The 19265-nt window shown below is 39.8% G+C and overlaps 1 protein-coding gene across 2 annotated transcripts in view; it reads left to right on the forward strand.

Moving 5' to 3' along the window:
• Positions 1-7802: 7802 nt before the first annotated feature.
• The window catches only part of TBC1D32 (TBC1 domain family member 32), a 206932-nt gene continuing 195469 nt past the window's right edge, over positions 7803-19265 (forward strand). The window contains exons 1-3 of one of the 2 annotated variants that reach the window (XM_061427448.1): positions 7803-7949; positions 8122-8279; positions 18450-18611. In XM_061427448.1, the coding sequence (XP_061283432.1) occupies positions 8125-8279; positions 18450-18611 (317 nt within the window). In that variant the 5' untranslated portion in view covers positions 7803-7949; positions 8122-8124. The remainder of the gene's footprint in view (positions 7950-8121; positions 8280-18449; positions 18612-19265) is intronic. The other variant, XM_061427449.1, reaches the window with a different exon arrangement.

Below are 19265 nucleotides of genomic sequence, written 5' to 3' on the forward strand. Positions count from 1 at the left end.
TGGTTTCAGTTTTTATGTTTAAGTCCTGGACTTTTCAGTTAGTTTTTGTGAGTGGTGTTAGACATCAGTGTTATCGTTTTGCATGTATTTATATATTTCCCAACACTATTTATTGAAGAGATCTCTTGTTAAATATTAGTTGACTGTATTGTGAGGACTTATTTCTGGGCTCTTAGATTCTCTTCCATTGGTCTATACTGTTTATTTTTATGTCAGTACCATATTGTTTTGATTTCTATAGTTTTATAGTATGATTTTGAATCAGGAGTCTGATACCTCCAGCTTTGTTCCTCTTTCTCAGGACTGCTTTGGCTATTTGGGGTCTTTTATGGTTCCATATAATTTTTAGAACTGCTTTTTCTATTTCTGTGAAAATGTATTAGAATTTTGATAGATACTGTATTGAATCTATAGATGACTTTGGAGAGTATAAACATTTTAACAATATTAATTCTTGACCCATAAACCATAGGATATCTTTCCATTTGGTTGTGTTTTTCAGTTTCTTTCATTGAAGTCTTATTGTTTTAGTGTATAGATCTTTCACTTCCTTGGTTAAATTTATTCCTAAGTATTTTATTGTTTTTTGATGCTACTGTGAATAAGACTTTTGTAAAAATTTACTTTTTTGAAATATTGCAGTTAGAGTATAGAAAAACAACTATTATAATTTCTATATGTTGATTTTGTATCCTACAACTTCACAATATTTGTTTATTAGTTCCAACAGTCTTTTGGTGGAGGCTTCAGGATTTTCTGTATTTAAGATTATATTACCTGCAAAGAAAGACAATTTTACTTTGTTCATTTCCAAATAAGACACCTTTTATTTCTTTTTCTTGCCTGATTTCTCTGGTTAGGATTTCCAGTACTTTGTTGAATAGTAGTGGTGAGAGTAGGCCCTGGAGCACAATTTTGCAGACCAGTGACAGAAGAGAAAACCTGATCCAGGTCCCAAAGCAGCTGTGGGGCCCTGGCTATTGGCATGCTCTCCCATGTCTGCAGATATGTGCACTGCAGTGGATGTTAATGATAAATATCAGGTTGGCAGTGTGCAAGTGCACAGCTGGGGGAGGTAACCCCAGGTGTGCATATAGTGGTAGGAGTCAGCTGCAGGGATCCAGTCTGTCATCCTGAGTAGAGCATCACTGCTGGGAGGTTTGCCACAGCTGTGCTGTCTGTTTTTTTTTTTTTTTTGTTGTTGTTTTATTTTTTAAGTAGTAAAATCTTCATCTGTCTGCAACATGGGTCACTATACACCACAGTCTCTCTCACTGCATGACTGCAATTGGTAACCTGTGGTTTTCTTCCATGTCCCTAGCCATCTCTGTAGTCTCTATATATGTCTCAGCTTTGCTGAATCTAGGTGGGGTAAAATCAAAAAGGGAATTTCATGTGGTGCCCTAAAGGCTGGGGAAGCTTACTTTTCCTTTCCTGGTAAGAAGAACTCTTCTTATCTGGGAAGTTCCCTCTTGGTGCTGAGTAATGGATGATGCAGACAAAATGAAGCTGTCTTCCTTCTCTTGATGTGCAGTGATTCTCAGGTTTTCTTCTTTGTTTCACTGTGTTGCTAAAGTTGGACTCCAGAGCTCTTTTTGTGTGTGGATAGCTGGAGTCTCACTGCACTCTATCAGGTCTGCCATTCTGACATTTGTCTTTGCCATCATCCAGATCATTTCCTGACTTCTCTTCTATGTTCATTTATTCATCCATCCATTCAACAAATACTCTAGAAAGCTATATACCAGGCAGAATTATGGATACTAGAGTTGTTCAGATGCTAAGTCATGTCTGACTCTTGTGACCCCAAAGACTGCAGCATGACCAATTTCCCTGTCCTTCACTATCTCCCAGAGTTTGCTCAAACTCATGTCCATTGAGTCAGTGATGCCATCCAACCATCTCATCCTCTGTTGCCCCCTTCTCCTTCTGCCCTCAGTTTTTTCCAGCATCAGGGTCTTTTCAAATGAGTCAGTTCTTCACATCAGGCAGCCAAAATATTGGAGCTTCAGCTTCAGCATAAGTCCTTCCAAATTTGGAAGGGTTGATTTCCTTTCGGGTTGACTGGTTTGATCTCCTTGCTGTCCAAGGGATTCTCAAGAGTCTTCTCCAGCACCACAGTTTGAGAGCATAAATTCTTCAGTACTCAGCCTTCTTTATGGTCCAACTCTCACATTTTTACATGACTACTGAAAAAAACCTTAGCTTTGACTAGATGGATCTTTGTCACAAAGTGATGTCTCTGTTTTTTAATATGCTGTCTAGGTTGATCATAACTTTTCTTCCAAGGAGTAAGTGTCTTTTAATTTCATGACTGCAGTCACCATCCACAATGATTTTTGAGCCCAAGAAAATAAAATTTGCCACTGTTTCCACTTTTTCCCCTTCTATTTGCCATGAAGTGATAGGACCAGATGCCATGATCTTAGTTTTATGAATACTGCGTTTTAGGCCAGCTTTTTCACTCTCCTCTTTCATCCTCATCAAGAGGCTCTTTGGTTACTCTTTGCTTTCTGGCATTAGAGTGGTATCATCTGCATATCTGAGGTTGTTGATATTCTTAATTTCAGCTTGTGCTTCATCCAGCCTTGCATTTCGCATGGTGTACTTTGTATAGAAGTTAAATAACGAGGGTGACAATATAGAGCTATGTTGTACTCCTTTCCCAATTTTGAACCAGTCCACTGTTTCATATCCAGTTCTAACTGTTGTTTCTTGACCTGTATACAGGTTTCTCAGGAGGCAGGTAAGAATTCTGGTGTTCCCATGTCTTGAAGAATTTTCCACAGTTTGTTGTGATCCACACAGTCAAAGGCTTCAGCATAGACAATGAAGCAGATGTTTTTCTGGAATTCCCTTGCTTTCTCTATGATCTAACAGATGTTGGAAATTTGATCTCTGGTTCCTGTGCCTTTTCTAAATCTATCTTGTACATCTGGAGATACATGGAATGCTGAAGCCTAGCTTGAATGATTTGGAGCAATTACTTTTGCACCAACCTAATAGAAAAACAATAACTCAGATTTTATGGAAAACCTCAAGTTACCAAATTCTATTAAACTGATTACTTACTGCAATTCAATATTATTTTAGTTCCTTTCTATCTTTAAAATGCATTATCCTAATGAAAGGATATGCAACTACAAATATTAACTACTATAGAACACAAAGGCTGTTTTAAATTTCTATATGAAAGAAAACTGGCCTAGAAAATAATTTCAAAAATAATAAGGGGATAAACACAGGCAACTGAAGATTTTCAATTAAACTATTACAGCTTCACTTAGATAATGCAAGTATTGTAAGCCAAGGTTAAGGAAAATCAATAAAACTACTACGGACAACTAATTGATAAACTGAACAGACTCTCCAAACACAGATGCTTAGAACTGGAGGGAATCATTCAAGATGATACACAGCATCTTGTCTAATTATTTGTAAATAAGTCTCCCTTACGTGTAACATGTCTATCAGACTGTGAGCTATTGAGGACAGCAGACTTGTCTTACATATCTTATTCACTGATGCAAGCATAGCATATAGCAAAGTACCTAGCACATGGAAGATAAATGTGTTTGAGTAAGAGATAGGCTGTGAGTAATTTTATAGAGATGATCAGTGACTCTGGGAAAAGAAACAGAGTACGTCTGCTGAATTCTTTTTTTTTTTTTTCTTAGTCTCAGCCTATGTGCAGAGATCAAATTGCCAATATCTACTGGATCATGGAAAAAGCAAGAGAGTTCCAGAAAAACATCTATTTCTGCTTTATTGACTATGCCAAAGCCTTGACTGTGTGGCTCACAATAAACTGTGGACAATTCTGAAAGAGATGGGAATACCAGACCACCTGACCTGCCTCTTGAGAAACCTATATGCAGGTCAGGAAGCAACAGAACTGGACATGGAACAACAGACTGGTTCCAAATAGGAAAAGGAGTACATCAAGGCTGTATATGGTCACCCCGCTATTTAACTTATATGCAGAGTACATCATGAGAAACGCTGGGCTGGAAGAAGCACAAGCTGGACTCAAGATTGCCGGGAGAAATATCAATCACCTCAGATATGCAGATGACACCACCCTTATGGCAGAAAGTGAAGAGGAACTAAAAAGCCTCTTGATGAAGGTGAAAGAGGAGAGTGAAAAAGTTGGCTTAAAGCTCAACATTCAGAAAATGAAGATCATGGCATCTGGTCCCATCATTTCATGGGAAATAGATGGGGAAACAGTGGAAACAGTGTCAGACTTTATTTTGGGGGGCTCCAAAATCACTGCAGATGGTGACTGCAGCCATGAAATTAAAAGACGCTTACTCCTTGGAAGGAAAGTTATGACCAACCTAGATAGCATATTGAAAAGCAGAGACACACACACACACAAAAAGAAAAGCAGAGACACTACTTTGCCAACAAAGGTCTGTCTAGTCAAGGCTGTGGTTTTTCCAGTGGTCATGTATGGATGTGAGAGTTGGGTTGTGAAGACAGCTAAGTGCCAAAGAATTGATGCTTTTGAACTGTGGTGTTGGAGAAGACTCTTGAGAGTCCCTTGGACTGCAAGGAGATCCAACCTGTCCATTCTAAAGGAGATCAATCCTGAGTGTTCTTTGGACAGAATGATGCTAAAGCTGAAACTTTGGCCACCTCATGTGAAGAGTTGACCCATTGGCAAAGACTCTGATGCTGGGAGGGATTGGGGGCAGGAGGAGAAGGGGATGACAGAGGATGAGATGGCTGGATGGCATCACCGACTCGATGGACATGAGTTTGAGTGAACTCCAGGAGATGGTGATGGACAGGGAGGCCTGGCATGCTGCAATTTATAGGGTCGCAAAGAGTTGGACACGACTGAGCGACTGAACTGAACTGATGTGCAGGTTACAGGCAGTGTTTTCTGCTTTCCATCTGCCTCAGTAGGGGTGGCCTATTATTTTATAGTTATACATGTGGCTGGGTGGGTAAATGCTAATTTAGTGGTGAAACATCAGCAAGCCTGTTGTGCCACATACATCAGTCACATTTTTGAATTAAACTTGTAATCTTATTTTATCTCCAGCTGTTGGCGTCCTATGTTTGCCTCTCAGTTCTTACCTTGGTTGGGAAAGAATAGTGCCATTTATCATATCTCCATGTACTACCAACTCTAAAAGGGCATTCTGTTTTTAAAATGGAAGTAAAAATATGCATTAATAAAAGTCAGTGTAGCAGGACTTATAACAAAAAGCAAGTGCCTCTGCCTCATTGCTGCCCCAACTCCATTGCTGTTCCAACCTCTCAGAGGCAACCATACTCAAATGTTTGTTTTTATTAATACTTGTCTTGATAGTTTTCTCATTAATTCAATAGAATTCAACTATGCCTTTATTTAGCAATTTACCGACTTTAGACTTAATCTATAAAGAAAGCTGAACACCAAAGAATTGATGCTTTTGAACTGTGGTGTTGGAGAAGATTCCTGAGAGTCCCTTGGACAGCAAGGAGATCCAACCAATCCATCCTAAAGGAGATCAGTCCTGAGTGTTCATTGGAAGGACTGATGCTGAAACTGAAACTCCAGTACTTTGGCCACCTGATGTGAAGAGCTGACTCATTTGAAAAGATCCTCATGCTGGGAAAGATTGAAGGTGGGAGGAGAAGAGGATGACAGAGAATGAGATGGCTGGATGGCATCACCGACTCAATGGACATGAGTTTGAGTAAACTCTGGGAGTTGATGATGGACAGGGAGGTCTGGCATGCTGTAGTCCATGGGGTCACAGAGTCATACACGACTAAGTGACTGAACTGAACTGAACTGAATTGACTTTCTTCCACAGTGGAGGAGAATTTAGTGCATTTATTCTATCCTTGGACTAAGAATTTGTTAGGCATAGCATTATATATACTAATATCACAATTATGGCAAAGATGTTTTCATCCGAGATTGTAAGGTGTGTGTGTGTGTGTGTGTGCGTGTTCAAGTCTGACTCTTTGCGACCCTTTGGACTATAGCCTGCCAGTCTCCTCTATCCATGGAATTTTCTAGGCCAGAATACTGGAGTGGTTGCCATTTCCTCCTCCAGGGGATCTTCCTGAAGCAGGGGCTGAATCGCAACTCTGTCTCCGGTCTCTTGCAATGGCAGGAGGATTCTTTACCACTGAGCCACCAGGAAGCCCAAGATATGTGTATTGCCTAGTATATAATCATGCATTGCACATTACAGACACTCAGTAAATAGAGGAATGTATACAATTTTAGGCTCAAACTTTTCCACTTAAAATGTGAATAATTCCTTCTTATTAAACATTCATAGGAAACGTTTTTTTAGAATGACTGATACTAACAGCATATGCCTATGCCATAATTTATTTAACCTTCAACATATTCTGAAATACTTAGGAGGTTTTCCAGTTTTTTTAAAGTTACAAATAACCTATTAGTAAACATTCTCATAATAAACTATATCTCTGATCCTTGGAGTAGATTCTTAGAAATAAAATTACTGAGTCAAAATTTCTCAATATACATTTCCAGTTTCATTTCCAAGATTTCGCCTATGTATACTCGTAATAACACAATAAAGGAGTAATTATTTCACTTCATATTGTTCAACCCTAAATGTATATATGCTCTAATACTGCTAATTTTGTAAATTTAAAATGGCTACCTTGCTTTAGCTTTTTAAAAACTTGTTTTGCAAACTTCTTATTTTGTATTAAGATATAGCCAATTAACAATATTGTGGTAGTTTCAGGTGAACAGTGTAGGACTCAGCCATACATATACATGTATCCATTCCCCCTAGACCAATCCCCTCTCCCATCCAGGTTGGCACATAACACTGAGCACAGTGCCATATGCTATACAATAGGTCATGTCGGACTCTTAGAAGAAAACCAATTCAGTTCAGTTCAGTTCAGTCACTCAGTCGAGTCTGACTCTTTGCGACCCCATGGACTGCAGTATGCCAGACCTCCCTGTCCATCACCAACTCCCGGAGCCTACTCAAACTCATGTCAATCGAGTTGGTGATGCCACCCAACCATCTTATCATTTGTTGTCCTCTTCCCCTCTCGCCTTCAATCTTTCCAAGGATCAGGCTCGTTCCCAATGAGTCAGTTCTTCTCATCAGGTGGCCCAACTATTGGAGCTTCAGCGTCAGCATCAGTCCTTCCTTTGTCTATTCAGGACTGATTTCCTTTAGGATGGACTCGTTGGATCTCCAATCCCTTGAATGTGCCAAATATGACCCTTTCTTATATGGCCCTTTTACTTCTATAGACTTCTCACCTCCTCTTTCTAATTCTACAAATTCCAGTACTGGAATAGGCTACACTTCCTCAGGCCCCTACCGTCTGCACGTCCAGTTTATGTTCCCTTTAGTTCTTTCCTTAACTCTTCTTTGGGTTAATAGGTGATTTGGGTTTTTTTTTCCGGCACCTACCTGGTGCATTTCTCTAGCGTAACACTTAATTACACTGTGTTGCAGTCGCTGACTCCTTATCTGTTAAGACTGTGAAGTGTCCTCTTCTCCATAGTTCCTAGCAAGATGATTGGTAAGGAGTCAACGGATGTTAGCTGTTTGAAGGAGAAAGCATTGCAACACTTCAATACCATTCACTCGATTAAAACTTTTCAAGCTGCTTTCAGTTTCACTTCAATTACTTTCTTTTATTGACCCCTTTCTCTTCGCACTCTCTTTTCCCGCCTACCTACAACCTTTTCAAGGAGCGCACCTAAAACTTCCTGTAGGTGCCGGGGCAGGTTGTCAAGCCTCACTCACTCCCGTAGGGATTCGTCACGGCAACGCGATGACGTCACGCGTAGCGCTGACGTGCCGCCGTCAGATCCACCCGCAGAGACTTTGGAATCTCTTTTTTGCCGTTAATCGGGGCAGCTTGAATTCTGTTGGTAAAAAAAGCGACGAGTGCCAAAGGTGGGACGTCAAGGATTCTTGTTTCCCCAACGCAAGGTAATTTGCTTTCCTGAACGACGCTCCGGCAGCTGAGGGCCCGCCCCTGAGCGCCGGCCGCGGTCTCCCGGGGAACGGCGCTGTACGCCGGCTGCTGGGTGGGAACGCGCGTGCGCGGGGCGCGGCGTTCGCCGGGACCCTCGGTAACGGGCGTGGACGTTGATTTTGACAGAGAATGGCTCACTTCTCCGGTGAGGACGAAGCGATGCTGCAGGCGATGTTGAGGCAGTTGTTCCAGAGCGTGAAGGAGAAAATCACGGGTGCTCCCTCCCTGGAGTGCGCCGAGGAGATCCTCTTACATCTGGAGGAAACGGATGAAAATTTTCACAAGTAAAATTCCTTTTGATGTCTTAAGCAAACAAATCAGCTGATCCAAAATGCAGTTGGATAAAGACGGTTATATGACTGTTGTCAAAACAGCATCCAAGTTGGAGGTTTACGTTTTCTTTTATTTATTTAGATACCGAATTTATTTTTTATTTCTTATTTAACAAACTTTCTGCTTCCCCTGTGTTTTTAATGACGTGACCGACATATTCTAATTATATATATTTTTCTCCTGGGCAACATAGTAAATTATTGTAAATTATTCTTGTTCGCTTAAGAATAGTTCTATTACAAGTGATTTCTGTCACTATACCTCTAAAGCTTTGAGTTCACAAGATCCTTGTTTCATTGCTGATCTGATATTTCAGTGGCTGCACCAATTTTGACTTCTGAGCACTGCAGGAATACAGGAGAGATTAATTTCTTGTGGAATAGCTTTGTTGTTGTTTGTTTACTCTTTGTGACCCCATACAGTGTAGCCCACAAGGCTCTCCTGTCCCTGGTTTCCCAGGCAAGACTACTGGAGTTGGTTGCCATTTCCTTCTCCACGGAATCTTCCCAACTCAGGGACTGAACCTGCGTCTCCTGCTTGACAGGCGGGTTACTTACCACTGGGCCACCAGGGAAGTTCATGGGATGTCGAAAGTGCCTACCAAGGGAGAAGGCGCCTACTCAGAAGTCTGTGATACATGTCAGGGATATGCGGGATTTAGATAAGGTACAGCGTGCTCTAGGTTGGAAGCAGTAGGTAGGAAGTTTAATGAGAGAGAGGTCATTTGAGATAAATCTTGACAGGTGTATTTCTTTAGAGATAAGTATTTTTTGTTTTGATTTGATTCATATGTATCATTTAAGCCTCTCCAATGAAAATTTACCTCCAGGTGCCTCAATTTATTATTAGTAGTGATATTTTTAATTCAATTTGCTCTCAAGAGGATGGCATTTAACATTTTTCTTGTTATGTTAGTTTTACTGACTTTTGGGTGCTCTGAAATTCTTATCTGGAATTCCTACCTGCTTTTATGTGGGCATCAGGGGATCCTTGAGCCCTTTTAATATTCTGTGCAAAAGTTTGTGTTTATTTGCAGTTTTTTGGAGGAGAACATTACAGTTTTCTCCCGATTCTCAGGGAAGTTTTAAGAAGTGTGGGAGGAGTTTTTTCTTAATTAGTATTTCTGGTTATACATATGGTTTCTTTTGTATTTCCTTGATTTTTTATTTTTTCATTAAATCCACTACTGATAGTTGATATTGCATGATAATATTCTTTATTTTGGAGATACCAGCTACTGCTGCTGCTAAGTTGCTTCAGTCATGTCCAACTCTGTGCAACCCCATAGACTGCAGCCCACTAGGCGGCACCATCCCTGGAATTTTCCAGGCAAGAGTACTGGAGTGGGTTGCTATTGCCCTCTCCGGGAGATACCAGAGACCACCTTTTATTGGTTAGCTATTGATTCATTACTTAAACAGACAAATATAAGAAAATTTCAACTTTCTCAAATTCAGATTTGAGAAATGTCTTTTATGTCATTAATGTCTTTTATAATCATGTAATACTAATTTGCCTCAAACAGAGCCACATCAAGCATTGAATTTGGGGTTAAATTCTGTTTTTTAGTTCACATGCAAATACTTCTTTAAAATATTTTTAAATTATTGAGTTTTTGTTAGGATCATATTCTGGGAATTTGTCTATTTAATCTATATTTTCAAACTTATCTGTATAAAAGTTTTTGTTACTATTCTAATGTTGTTGTTTAGTTGCTAAGTCATGTCTGACTCTTCTGCGACCCCATGTACTGTAGCCCACCAGACTCCTTTGTCTGTGGAATTTCCTAGGCAAGAATACTGGAGTGGATTGCCATTTCCTTTTCCAGGGGATCTTCCCAACCAGGGATGGAACCCATGTCTCCTGCATTGCAGGTGAATTCTTTACCATTGAGCCACCAGGGAAGCCCTTAATATCCTATTACTTTTTTGAAACATAGTTGTCCCATTTTTTATTCTTTTTTAAAAATTTGTGTCTTTCCTCCTTTGTTCTTCATCTGTTCTGCTAGAGGTTTATCAACTTTATCAGTCTTTTCAAAGAACTAGCTGTTAGCTTTGATTTTCCTTTCTATTATGTATTTATTTTATAGTTCGTAAAATTTCTGCTCTTTTTTCCCTCCCTGGGAAACTTTAAAATTTGTGATGAATGCTTATTTATCTCTTTTATTTGCAGCTTTTCTTCTTTTTTTAATATAAGTATTTAAGGCTACACATTTGTCTGTAAGTATTGCTTTAGCTGTGTCAGTTTTTAAATGCTTTTCAAGTTAAAATTGAATCATTATGGTTCTTGTCAGCAACGCAGTTACTATTGTAATAATGTCAAATCATCTTCAGCAGTTTATTAGATAGATTAAATGCCTGCTGATTAACTTGAATCATTGCTGCTAAGTCACTTCAGTTGTGTCTGACTCTATGTGACCCCCGTAGACGGCAGGCTCCCCTGTCCCTGGGATTCTCCAGGCAAGAACACTGGAGTGGGTTGCCATTTCCTTCTCTGAACTTGCATCATTAACGTTTACTATTTGATTGGAAAAACCCAGACACAATCAAATTATAGTAAGTTCGTAGTCTTAAAAGTACAATTTATAATTCTAAAAGTAGTTTGAGTCATTTGTAGTCTTAAAAGTACAGATAACAAAATTCATGTGTTAGCTGCACTAGCCTAAGATCTTTGTCTTAGGAGGAAGGAAGTCCTTATGAAGAAGCAAAGAGGAGATGCTTGTGTTTGGTGTTTTCATAGCATCTTACAATCTTAGAGTTTGATGAGATCCTGTCAGTCCAGGTACTCATATCTTGATTTGTCTTTCTACTCACTAAAAAACTCTCCTCGAACTTTAAATGTCCTTGAGTCACTTAGGTATATGTTGCCACCCAAAGTGTTTCATATTATATATCAGAATTATGTCATCCCATCTCCACTATCAGAACAGTAGTTCCTTATATCTGCCTGATGTTGTCCTGATGTATTAGCAAGAAAAATAATCTTATTAAATAGATTAACAGGGAAAAGCAGTATCTCTAGGCTATTGGCATTTTTGTAAGATGATGATTGTTCAGAGAATTGAGTCCATGGATGATGGAATTTCAGGTAGTATAATAAAGTGACAAGGGGAAAATGCAGTCATTTGAGAAGTCATTGTATAGGCAGAACAGCCTTACTGAGGATTTGTTCCACATGCAGCTGCCCTAATCTATGCTTTCCATAGCCTTTAAAAAACTTTTCTTTTACCCTAAACTGTACATGTCCTCTAAAAGACCCAGGCTTTCTTTCTTTTCTTTGAAACTGGCAGCTAGGATTTGAGCCTTGCAGGAGAGGAGAATGGTAGGGAAGAAGGCATTGCTTTCATTATGCGTGTATGTATTGTATAAATTTTTACACTCAGATTGACCTCTTATTAAAAAAAAAAATTCCCTGGTTTTCAGTCTTGACTACAGTAGGATTGATTGGAGTTCATTTAAAAAAGCACTGATGATGAACCTTAACCTTAAATGTATCAAAATTTCCGGGGAGTTTGGTAGAGGGGGAATGGCAGAGGCCTGGACTAGGTATTTTTGATAAAAGCTCTCTCAGTTCATTTCAGTTGCTCAGTCATGTCAGACTCTTTGTGACCCCATGGACTGCAGCATGCCAGGCCTCCCTATCCATCATCAACTCCCAGAGTTCACTCAAACTCATGTCCATTGAGTCGGTGATGCCATCCAACCATCTCACCCTCTGTCATCCCCTTCTCTTCCCCACTTCAGTCTTTCCCAGCATCAGGGTCTTTTCAAATGAGTTCAGTTCAGTTCAGTCGCTTAGTCGTGTCCGACTCTTTGCAACTCCATGAACCGCAGCACGCCAGGCCTCCCTGTCCATCACCAACTCCCGGAGTTCACCCAGACCCATGTCCACTGAGTTGGTGATGCCATCCAATCATCTCATCCTCTGTCGTCCCCTTCTCCTCCTGCCTTCAATCTTTCCCAGCATCAGGGTCTTTTCAAATGAGTCTGCTCTTTGCATCAGGTGGCCAAAGTATTGGAGTTTCAGCTTCAACATCAATCCCTCCAATGAACACCCAGGACTGATCTCCTTTAGGATGGACTGGTTGGATCGCCTTGCTGTCCAAGGGACTCTCAAGAATCTTCTCCAACACCACAGTTCAAAAGCATCAATTCTTTGGTGCTCAGCTTTCTTTATAGTCCTTCTCACATCCATACATGACCACTGGAAAAACCATAGCCTTGACTAGACGGACCTTTGTTGGCAAAGTGATGTCTCTGCTTTTTAATATACTGTCTGCTGCTGCTGCTAAGTCACTTCAGTCGTGTCCGACTCTGTGCGACTCCATAGACAGCAGCCCACCAGGCTCCGCCATCTCTGGGATTCTCCAGGCAAGGATACTGGAGTGGGTTGCCATTGCCTTCTCTGAATATGCTGTATAGGTTGGTCATAACTTTCCTTCCAAGGAGTACGTGCTTTTAATTTCATGGCTGCAATCACCATCTGCAGTGATTTTGGAGCCCCCAAAAATAAAGTCTGACACTGTTTCCACTGTTTCCCCATCTGTTTCCCATGAAGTGATGGGACCAGATGCCATGATCTTAGTTTTCTGAATGTTGAGCTTTAAGCCAACTTTTTCACTCTCCTCTTTCACTTTCATCAAGAGGTTCTTTAGTTCTTCTTCACCTTCTGCCATAAGGGTGGTGTCATCTACATATCTGAGGTTATTGATATTTCTCCCAGCAGTCTTGATTCCAGCTTGTGCTTTATGAAACCCAGCATTTATCATGATGTACTCTGCATATATGTTAAATAAGCAGGGTGATAATATACAGCCTTGACGTACTCTTTACTGATTTGGAACCAGTCTGTTGTTCCATGTCCAGTTCTAACTGTTGTTTCCTGACCTGCATACAGATTTTTCAGGAGGCAGGTCATGTGGCCTAGTATTCCCATCTCTTTAAAAACTCTCTAGGTGATTCTAATATACAGCCAGGGTTGGGAACCTCAGAGTTAGAGCATGCATGTATATTGAGTTGCTTTAGCTGTGTCCAACTCTTTGCGACCCTCTGGGCTATAAGCCCATCAGGCTCCAATGTCCATGGGATTCTCCATGCAAGAATACTTGAGTGGGTTTCCATGCCCTCCTCCAGAGGATCTTCCCAACCCAGGGATTGAACCCATACCTCTTATGTCTCCTGCATTGGCAAGTGGATTATTTACTCCTAGTGCCACCTGGGAAGCCTGAGTTAGAGCTTACTTACTTGGATTTCAGTGAGAATTGCTCATTAGTTAGCTCTCTATAAAATACTTGGCAACCCTAATGATTGTAGCAGTCTCTAATGTAGGTGTTCATCTTTGTGGTCCTCTAATCTGGTATATTTTTAGTGTGATAGAGAAGGAACACAATATTTATTGAATTGACTTTATTTTTGGTTTTACAGAAGAATCTACCAATGACTTTCTAAATTAGTGAACTCTAGTGTGTTTAAGTGCTTACTTCAGGAAAACATCCATTGTGTAGAGTGTTATCCCTGCATAGAGAAATCACTAAGAATTATATGTGTGCTTCAGTAATTAATTATGCATTTAGTAACGTTCATCATGATTCAGGCAAAGCCCAGGTAGCCCAGTGTTAAAGAATCAGCTTGCTAATGAAGGAGATGCAGGAGTTTGATGCCTGGGTTGGGAAGATCCCCTGGAGGAGAAAATAGCAGCCCACTCCAGTATTCTTGCCTGAAAAATCCCACTGACAGAGGAGACTGGTGCGCTACAGTCCATGGTGTTGCAAAGAGTTGGACACAACTGAGTGAGCACTCACATCATGATTCAGAGGCTTATTCTTTGGCCTAAAAGGTTGTAGGTAGTGTAAAATATTCATTCTTTTTTTCAGCATATAATCTTTTATATACTAATATGTAAGGTTGTTTATCATATAATAAATCCTATAATTCTGGAATATAACCTGTTTTAAGAATTCCACATATCAGTATTATAATTCATAACTTATCTTTTTAAAATAAATCATTACTGATACTTTTACTAATCTGATCAAAAAATTTCTTGTTTATAATAGCTAAGAGGATGATTTCCTGGAACAAACTTGGTACTACATGTTTTATGTATTTTTTTCCTTATAGTAATACAATTGTGTATATTTTGAAATAGAAATTTGAACATGTCAGAAATTTGCTTCACTGTACTAAAGGGGCGAGTTCCCAGGTGGCACTAGTGGTAAAGAACCCGCCTACCATTGCAGGAGAAACAAGAGACATGGGTTCGATCCCTGGGTGGGGAAGATCCCCTGGAGAAGGGCATGGCAACCCACTCCAGTATTCTTGCCTGGAGAATCCCATGGACAGAGGAACCTAGCAGGCTACAGTCCCTAGGGTCACAAAGAGTCGGACACAATTTAAGCGACTTAGCATGCAGCAGGTACACCAGAAACAACACAACATTGTAGGAATTTGCTGATCGAAGCTCCCAGAAATTTATGCTAGTTTAAAAGTCACCTGAGCACAGAATCTGTCTAGATCAGTGATTCTCAAATATCGGTCCTAGGACCAGAAGCTTTGGCATCTGCATCAGACTCACCTGGGAACTCGTTAGAAATGTGAATTCCTGTGCCCACAGTGTACCTGAATTGAGGCTCTGAGAGTGGGGCCCAACAATTTGTAGTTTAATAAGCCCTTCAGGTGATTCTTATTCATGTTATACTTTAAGAACCACTGATTTATAGGATGACTTACTAGAGGGCCATTGCTAGAGGGTATTTGTTTAGCTACAGTTACAAAAATATGCACATTAATCTGGTGGCAGTGGGAAAGGAAAGTTATAGAGGAAGAATTTACATAATTATAGCATTTGCTAACTAGTTAGATCTGAGATGTAATGGAGAAGATTGTTTGAGGCTGTACACAGGTATCCAATTGAAGAATGGTACCATTAACAAAGATATGTCAGAGGAGAACATGGCTTGCAGTCGGTGGATAGGATGAAAGATTTGGTATAGGTTGTGCTGATTGATGGACAAGGCAATGGCACCCAACTCCAGTACTCTTGCCTGGAAAATCCCATGGATGGAGGAGCCTGGTGGGCTGCAGTCCATGGAGTCACTGGGAGTCCAACAGGACTGAGCGACTTCACTTTCACTTTCACTTTCATGCATTGGAGAAGGAAATGGCAACCCACTCCAGTGTTCTTGCCTGGAGAATCCCAGGGACGGGGAGCCTGGTGGGCTGCCATCCATGGGGTTGTACAGAGTTGGATACGACTAAAGCAACTTAGCAGCAGCAGCAGCAGCAGCAGTGCTGATTCATATGGTGATAAAACAAAGTAGCCTTGTCCAATGGGCAGTTAATATATTGGTTTACCTTAAAGATATTGTATGTTTGGTTCCAGACCACTGAAATGAAGCAAGTATTATAGTAAAGCGAGTCATATGGTTTTTTGGGGTGTTTCCTTTTTTCACATAAAGGTTATGTTTACACCTCACTGTAGCCTATTAACTGTGCAGTAAAGTTGTGTAAAAAAAGTACATCAGATCAGATCAGATCAGTCGATCAGTCGTGTCCGACTCTTTGCGACCTCATGAATCACAGCACGCCAGACCTCCCTATCCATCGCCAACTCCCGGAGTTCACCCAGACTCACGTCCATCCAGTCAGTGATGCCATCCAGCCATCTCATCCTCTGTCGTCCCCTTCTCCTCCTGCCCCCAATCCCTCCCAGCATCAGAGTCTTTTCCAGTGAGTCAACTCTTTGCATGAGGTGGCCAAAGTACTGGAGTTTCAGCTTTAGCATCATTCCTTCCAAAGAAATCCCAGGGCTGATCTCCTTCAGAATGGACTGGTTGGATCTCCTTGCAGTCCAAGGGACTCTCAAGAGTCTTCTCCAACACCACAGTTCAAAAGCATCAATTCTTCGGCGCTCAGCTTTCTTCACAGTCCAACTCTAATATCCATACATGACCACAGGAAAAACCATAGCCTTGACTAGATGGACCTTTGTTGGCAAAGTAATGTCTCTGCTTTTGAATATGCTATCTAGGTTGGTCATAACTTTCCTTCCAAGGAGTAAGTGTCTTTTAATTTCATGGCTGCAGTCACCATCTGCAGTGATTTTGGAGCCCAGAAAAATAAAGTCTGACACTGTTTCCACTGTTTCCCCATCTATTTCCCATGAAGTGATGGGACCGGATGCTGTGATCTTCGTTTTCTGAATGTTGAGCTTTAAGCCAACTTTTTCACTCTCCACTTTCACTTTCATCAAAAGGCTTTTGAGTTCCTCTTCACTTTCTGTCATAAGGGTGGTGTCATCTGCATATCTGAAGTTATTGATATTTTTCCCTGCAATCTTGATTCCAGCTGTGTTTTTTCCAGTCCAGCATTTCTCATGATGTACTCTGCATATAAATACATACCTTAATTTAAAAATATGTTATTGCTAGAAGTACTGTCATCTGAGCCTTTAGCAAGTTGTAGTAGTAAAATCAAAGGTCACTGTTGAAAGATTGCCGTAACAAATATAATAATAATGAAAAAGTTTGAAATACTGTGAGAGTTACCAAAATGTGACAGACACACAAAGTGAATAAATGCTCTTGCTGCTGATAGACTTGCTCTGACATAGGGTTGCCACAGAACTTCAGTCTGTTGAAAACTCAAATATCTGTGAGGTGCAATAAGGTGCAATAAAATGGGGTGTACTTGTATAGTAACAAGTGTGCCTTTATTCTGGGGAGACATTTTGGCTGAAGGAAGAGCTTAAGAAATCACTTGTTTGTGTTGAATCTGAAATTGAAGCTACGGGAGTGAAGAATATCCTTTTTATTTCTTGTCTAGGAATGAAGTAGACATTGTTTCCAAATTTCAGATGAGAAAACAGATTTCTTCCAGGCCACTCCAGCTAGAGTTTATCAGCTGGAGCTGGCATTCAGGCTGTTTCGACTCTGAGCTTGTACTTTTGCTGTAATACTACATGTTTCATAATAAATATCTCTACTTGGCTTTTGGGGCCTGAACTGTCTATGGCAGGGCTGCCACTTACATTTCTGAAGCAGACTTGGAGATTCCAGGAAGCAGTAGTGTGTTCAGAGCTGAGGGAAAATGGGCAGGGCAGGAAATCTCAGTTAAAATTGAGAATGAGATCCCTTGGCTACCTGGGTAAGATGGCTGTTCCTTAGTGGACATACAATCCCTTTATAAATATTAAACTGAAGACTGTATGCTGGATAGTATGATGGACTTATGTTGAAGAAAATTATTCAGGCTCTCCTTGAGCTTCTGTGCTACATATTATATGCAAGGCTCTTAGTACAGGTATATATACAAGCTATAAGTCTTGAACATAGTGGCATTTACAAAGATGACCTGTCCTAAATTTTCTTTGTCATTTAAGAGACCAAAAAAACATTTTAAATCATTTAAAATCATAATATTAATTAACAACCATTGCTCTTTACTTTTACTAAATGTGTTTCATAAAGAATTACCCACTTTTGGAACTCTTGCCCTCTCATGTTTGCTATATTGTTGTGCGTTAGCAAATGGATTTTAATTTTGGCATCAACCTAAGAGTATGAAGGAAAATGTCCAGTGTGTTGGATTTTCTGAGATACTTCTTTTTGTGAACATAATCAGGCAAAAGCTGATTAGGTGAAATTTAGGGCAGTTCAAAATGTACACAGTTTCCAAATGTACAAAAAACTTCTGATGATTGGAGCTTAACCTTTTCCTATTTAATTATTTTATAATTACTGTTATTCTAATGTGGTTTTCTTCATCAACCTGAACAATTATAAAAGTCTTTAACAACTGCTTTCCCTGTGCTTAAGCATCACATGCAAACCATAACAAAGTATAGAAAGGTCCTAACCCGTTAAAGTTTGTGTTGGTCCCGAAGTTTGCTATCCACTATTGTCATTTTTAAATGTGAATTTTGCCAATTTTCTCAGGAAAAAAAAAAACCAAACAACAAAATTTTAGATTAGCTGAATGATTTGGGATGAATAACTAATTTAATCCTAGAGTAAGGTAAGAAATCTAATTATGTTACAGGTCTTTTCTGTGCTAACATTTTTTTGGGTACAGTTGATAGATGAATTCATGATATTTACTGCATTTTTCAAATATTTGTTTCAGCTATGAATTTGTGAAGTACCTTAGACAGTATATATGCAACACTTTGGGGTCTATGATTGAAGAAGAAATGGAAAAATGGACATCTGATCAGAATCTGGGTGAGGAATTTGGCTATGACACAGTTGTACAGCATGTTACTAAAAGAACTCAGGAATCTAAAGAGTGAGTATGCCCCCAATAATATTTTAAAGTAGTTTTTCTTTCAACAGGGTTCCTTGAAAGTACCCTTAACCCATGTCTCCTGCAGTCTCTTTTTCTCTTAGCAGCCAGAATGAGTCTTTAAACCAATGAGTCAGATCATGCCACTCTTCCACTCAGCTTTAAGTAAAATAAGGATGACTTGACCAGTCGATCTGATAGGCTAAATGGCTACTAAGTGGCTACCAGGCAGGGCTGGATAAAGGGATGGTTCACATGCTGGGCAGGACTGAGAGATTTCATCGCCTATTCAGAGTGCACACAATTTGAAACTTACTGTTTATTTCTGGCATGTTCCATTTAATAACTGAAACTGTGGAAAGTGAAACCACAGGTAAGGGAAACCCTCTTCATTATAATTCCTAATAGTCTATTTCTGGCAATATCATTAAATATTCTAAAAGGAGGACTAAAGGTCTTAGTCAGAAAATGAAAACTTTTTAATGCTAAAAGCAAAGTTTTACATGAGATATTTAGGCTATCTAAATATTACTAAAAATGTATTTAGTAATTACTTTTTATCTCTGGTTAAGACATTTAATTTTCTTGCATTTTAGTTCACTCATGTGTAAAATTAATATAATAATAATTACCTCACAAAGATTTTAAATGTCTTAA

Source organism: Bos javanicus, chromosome 9 (genome assembly GCF_032452875.1).
Source record: "Bos javanicus breed banteng chromosome 9, ARS-OSU_banteng_1.0, whole genome shotgun sequence".
Classification (NCBI taxonomy): domain Eukaryota; kingdom Metazoa; phylum Chordata; class Mammalia; order Artiodactyla; family Bovidae; genus Bos; species Bos javanicus.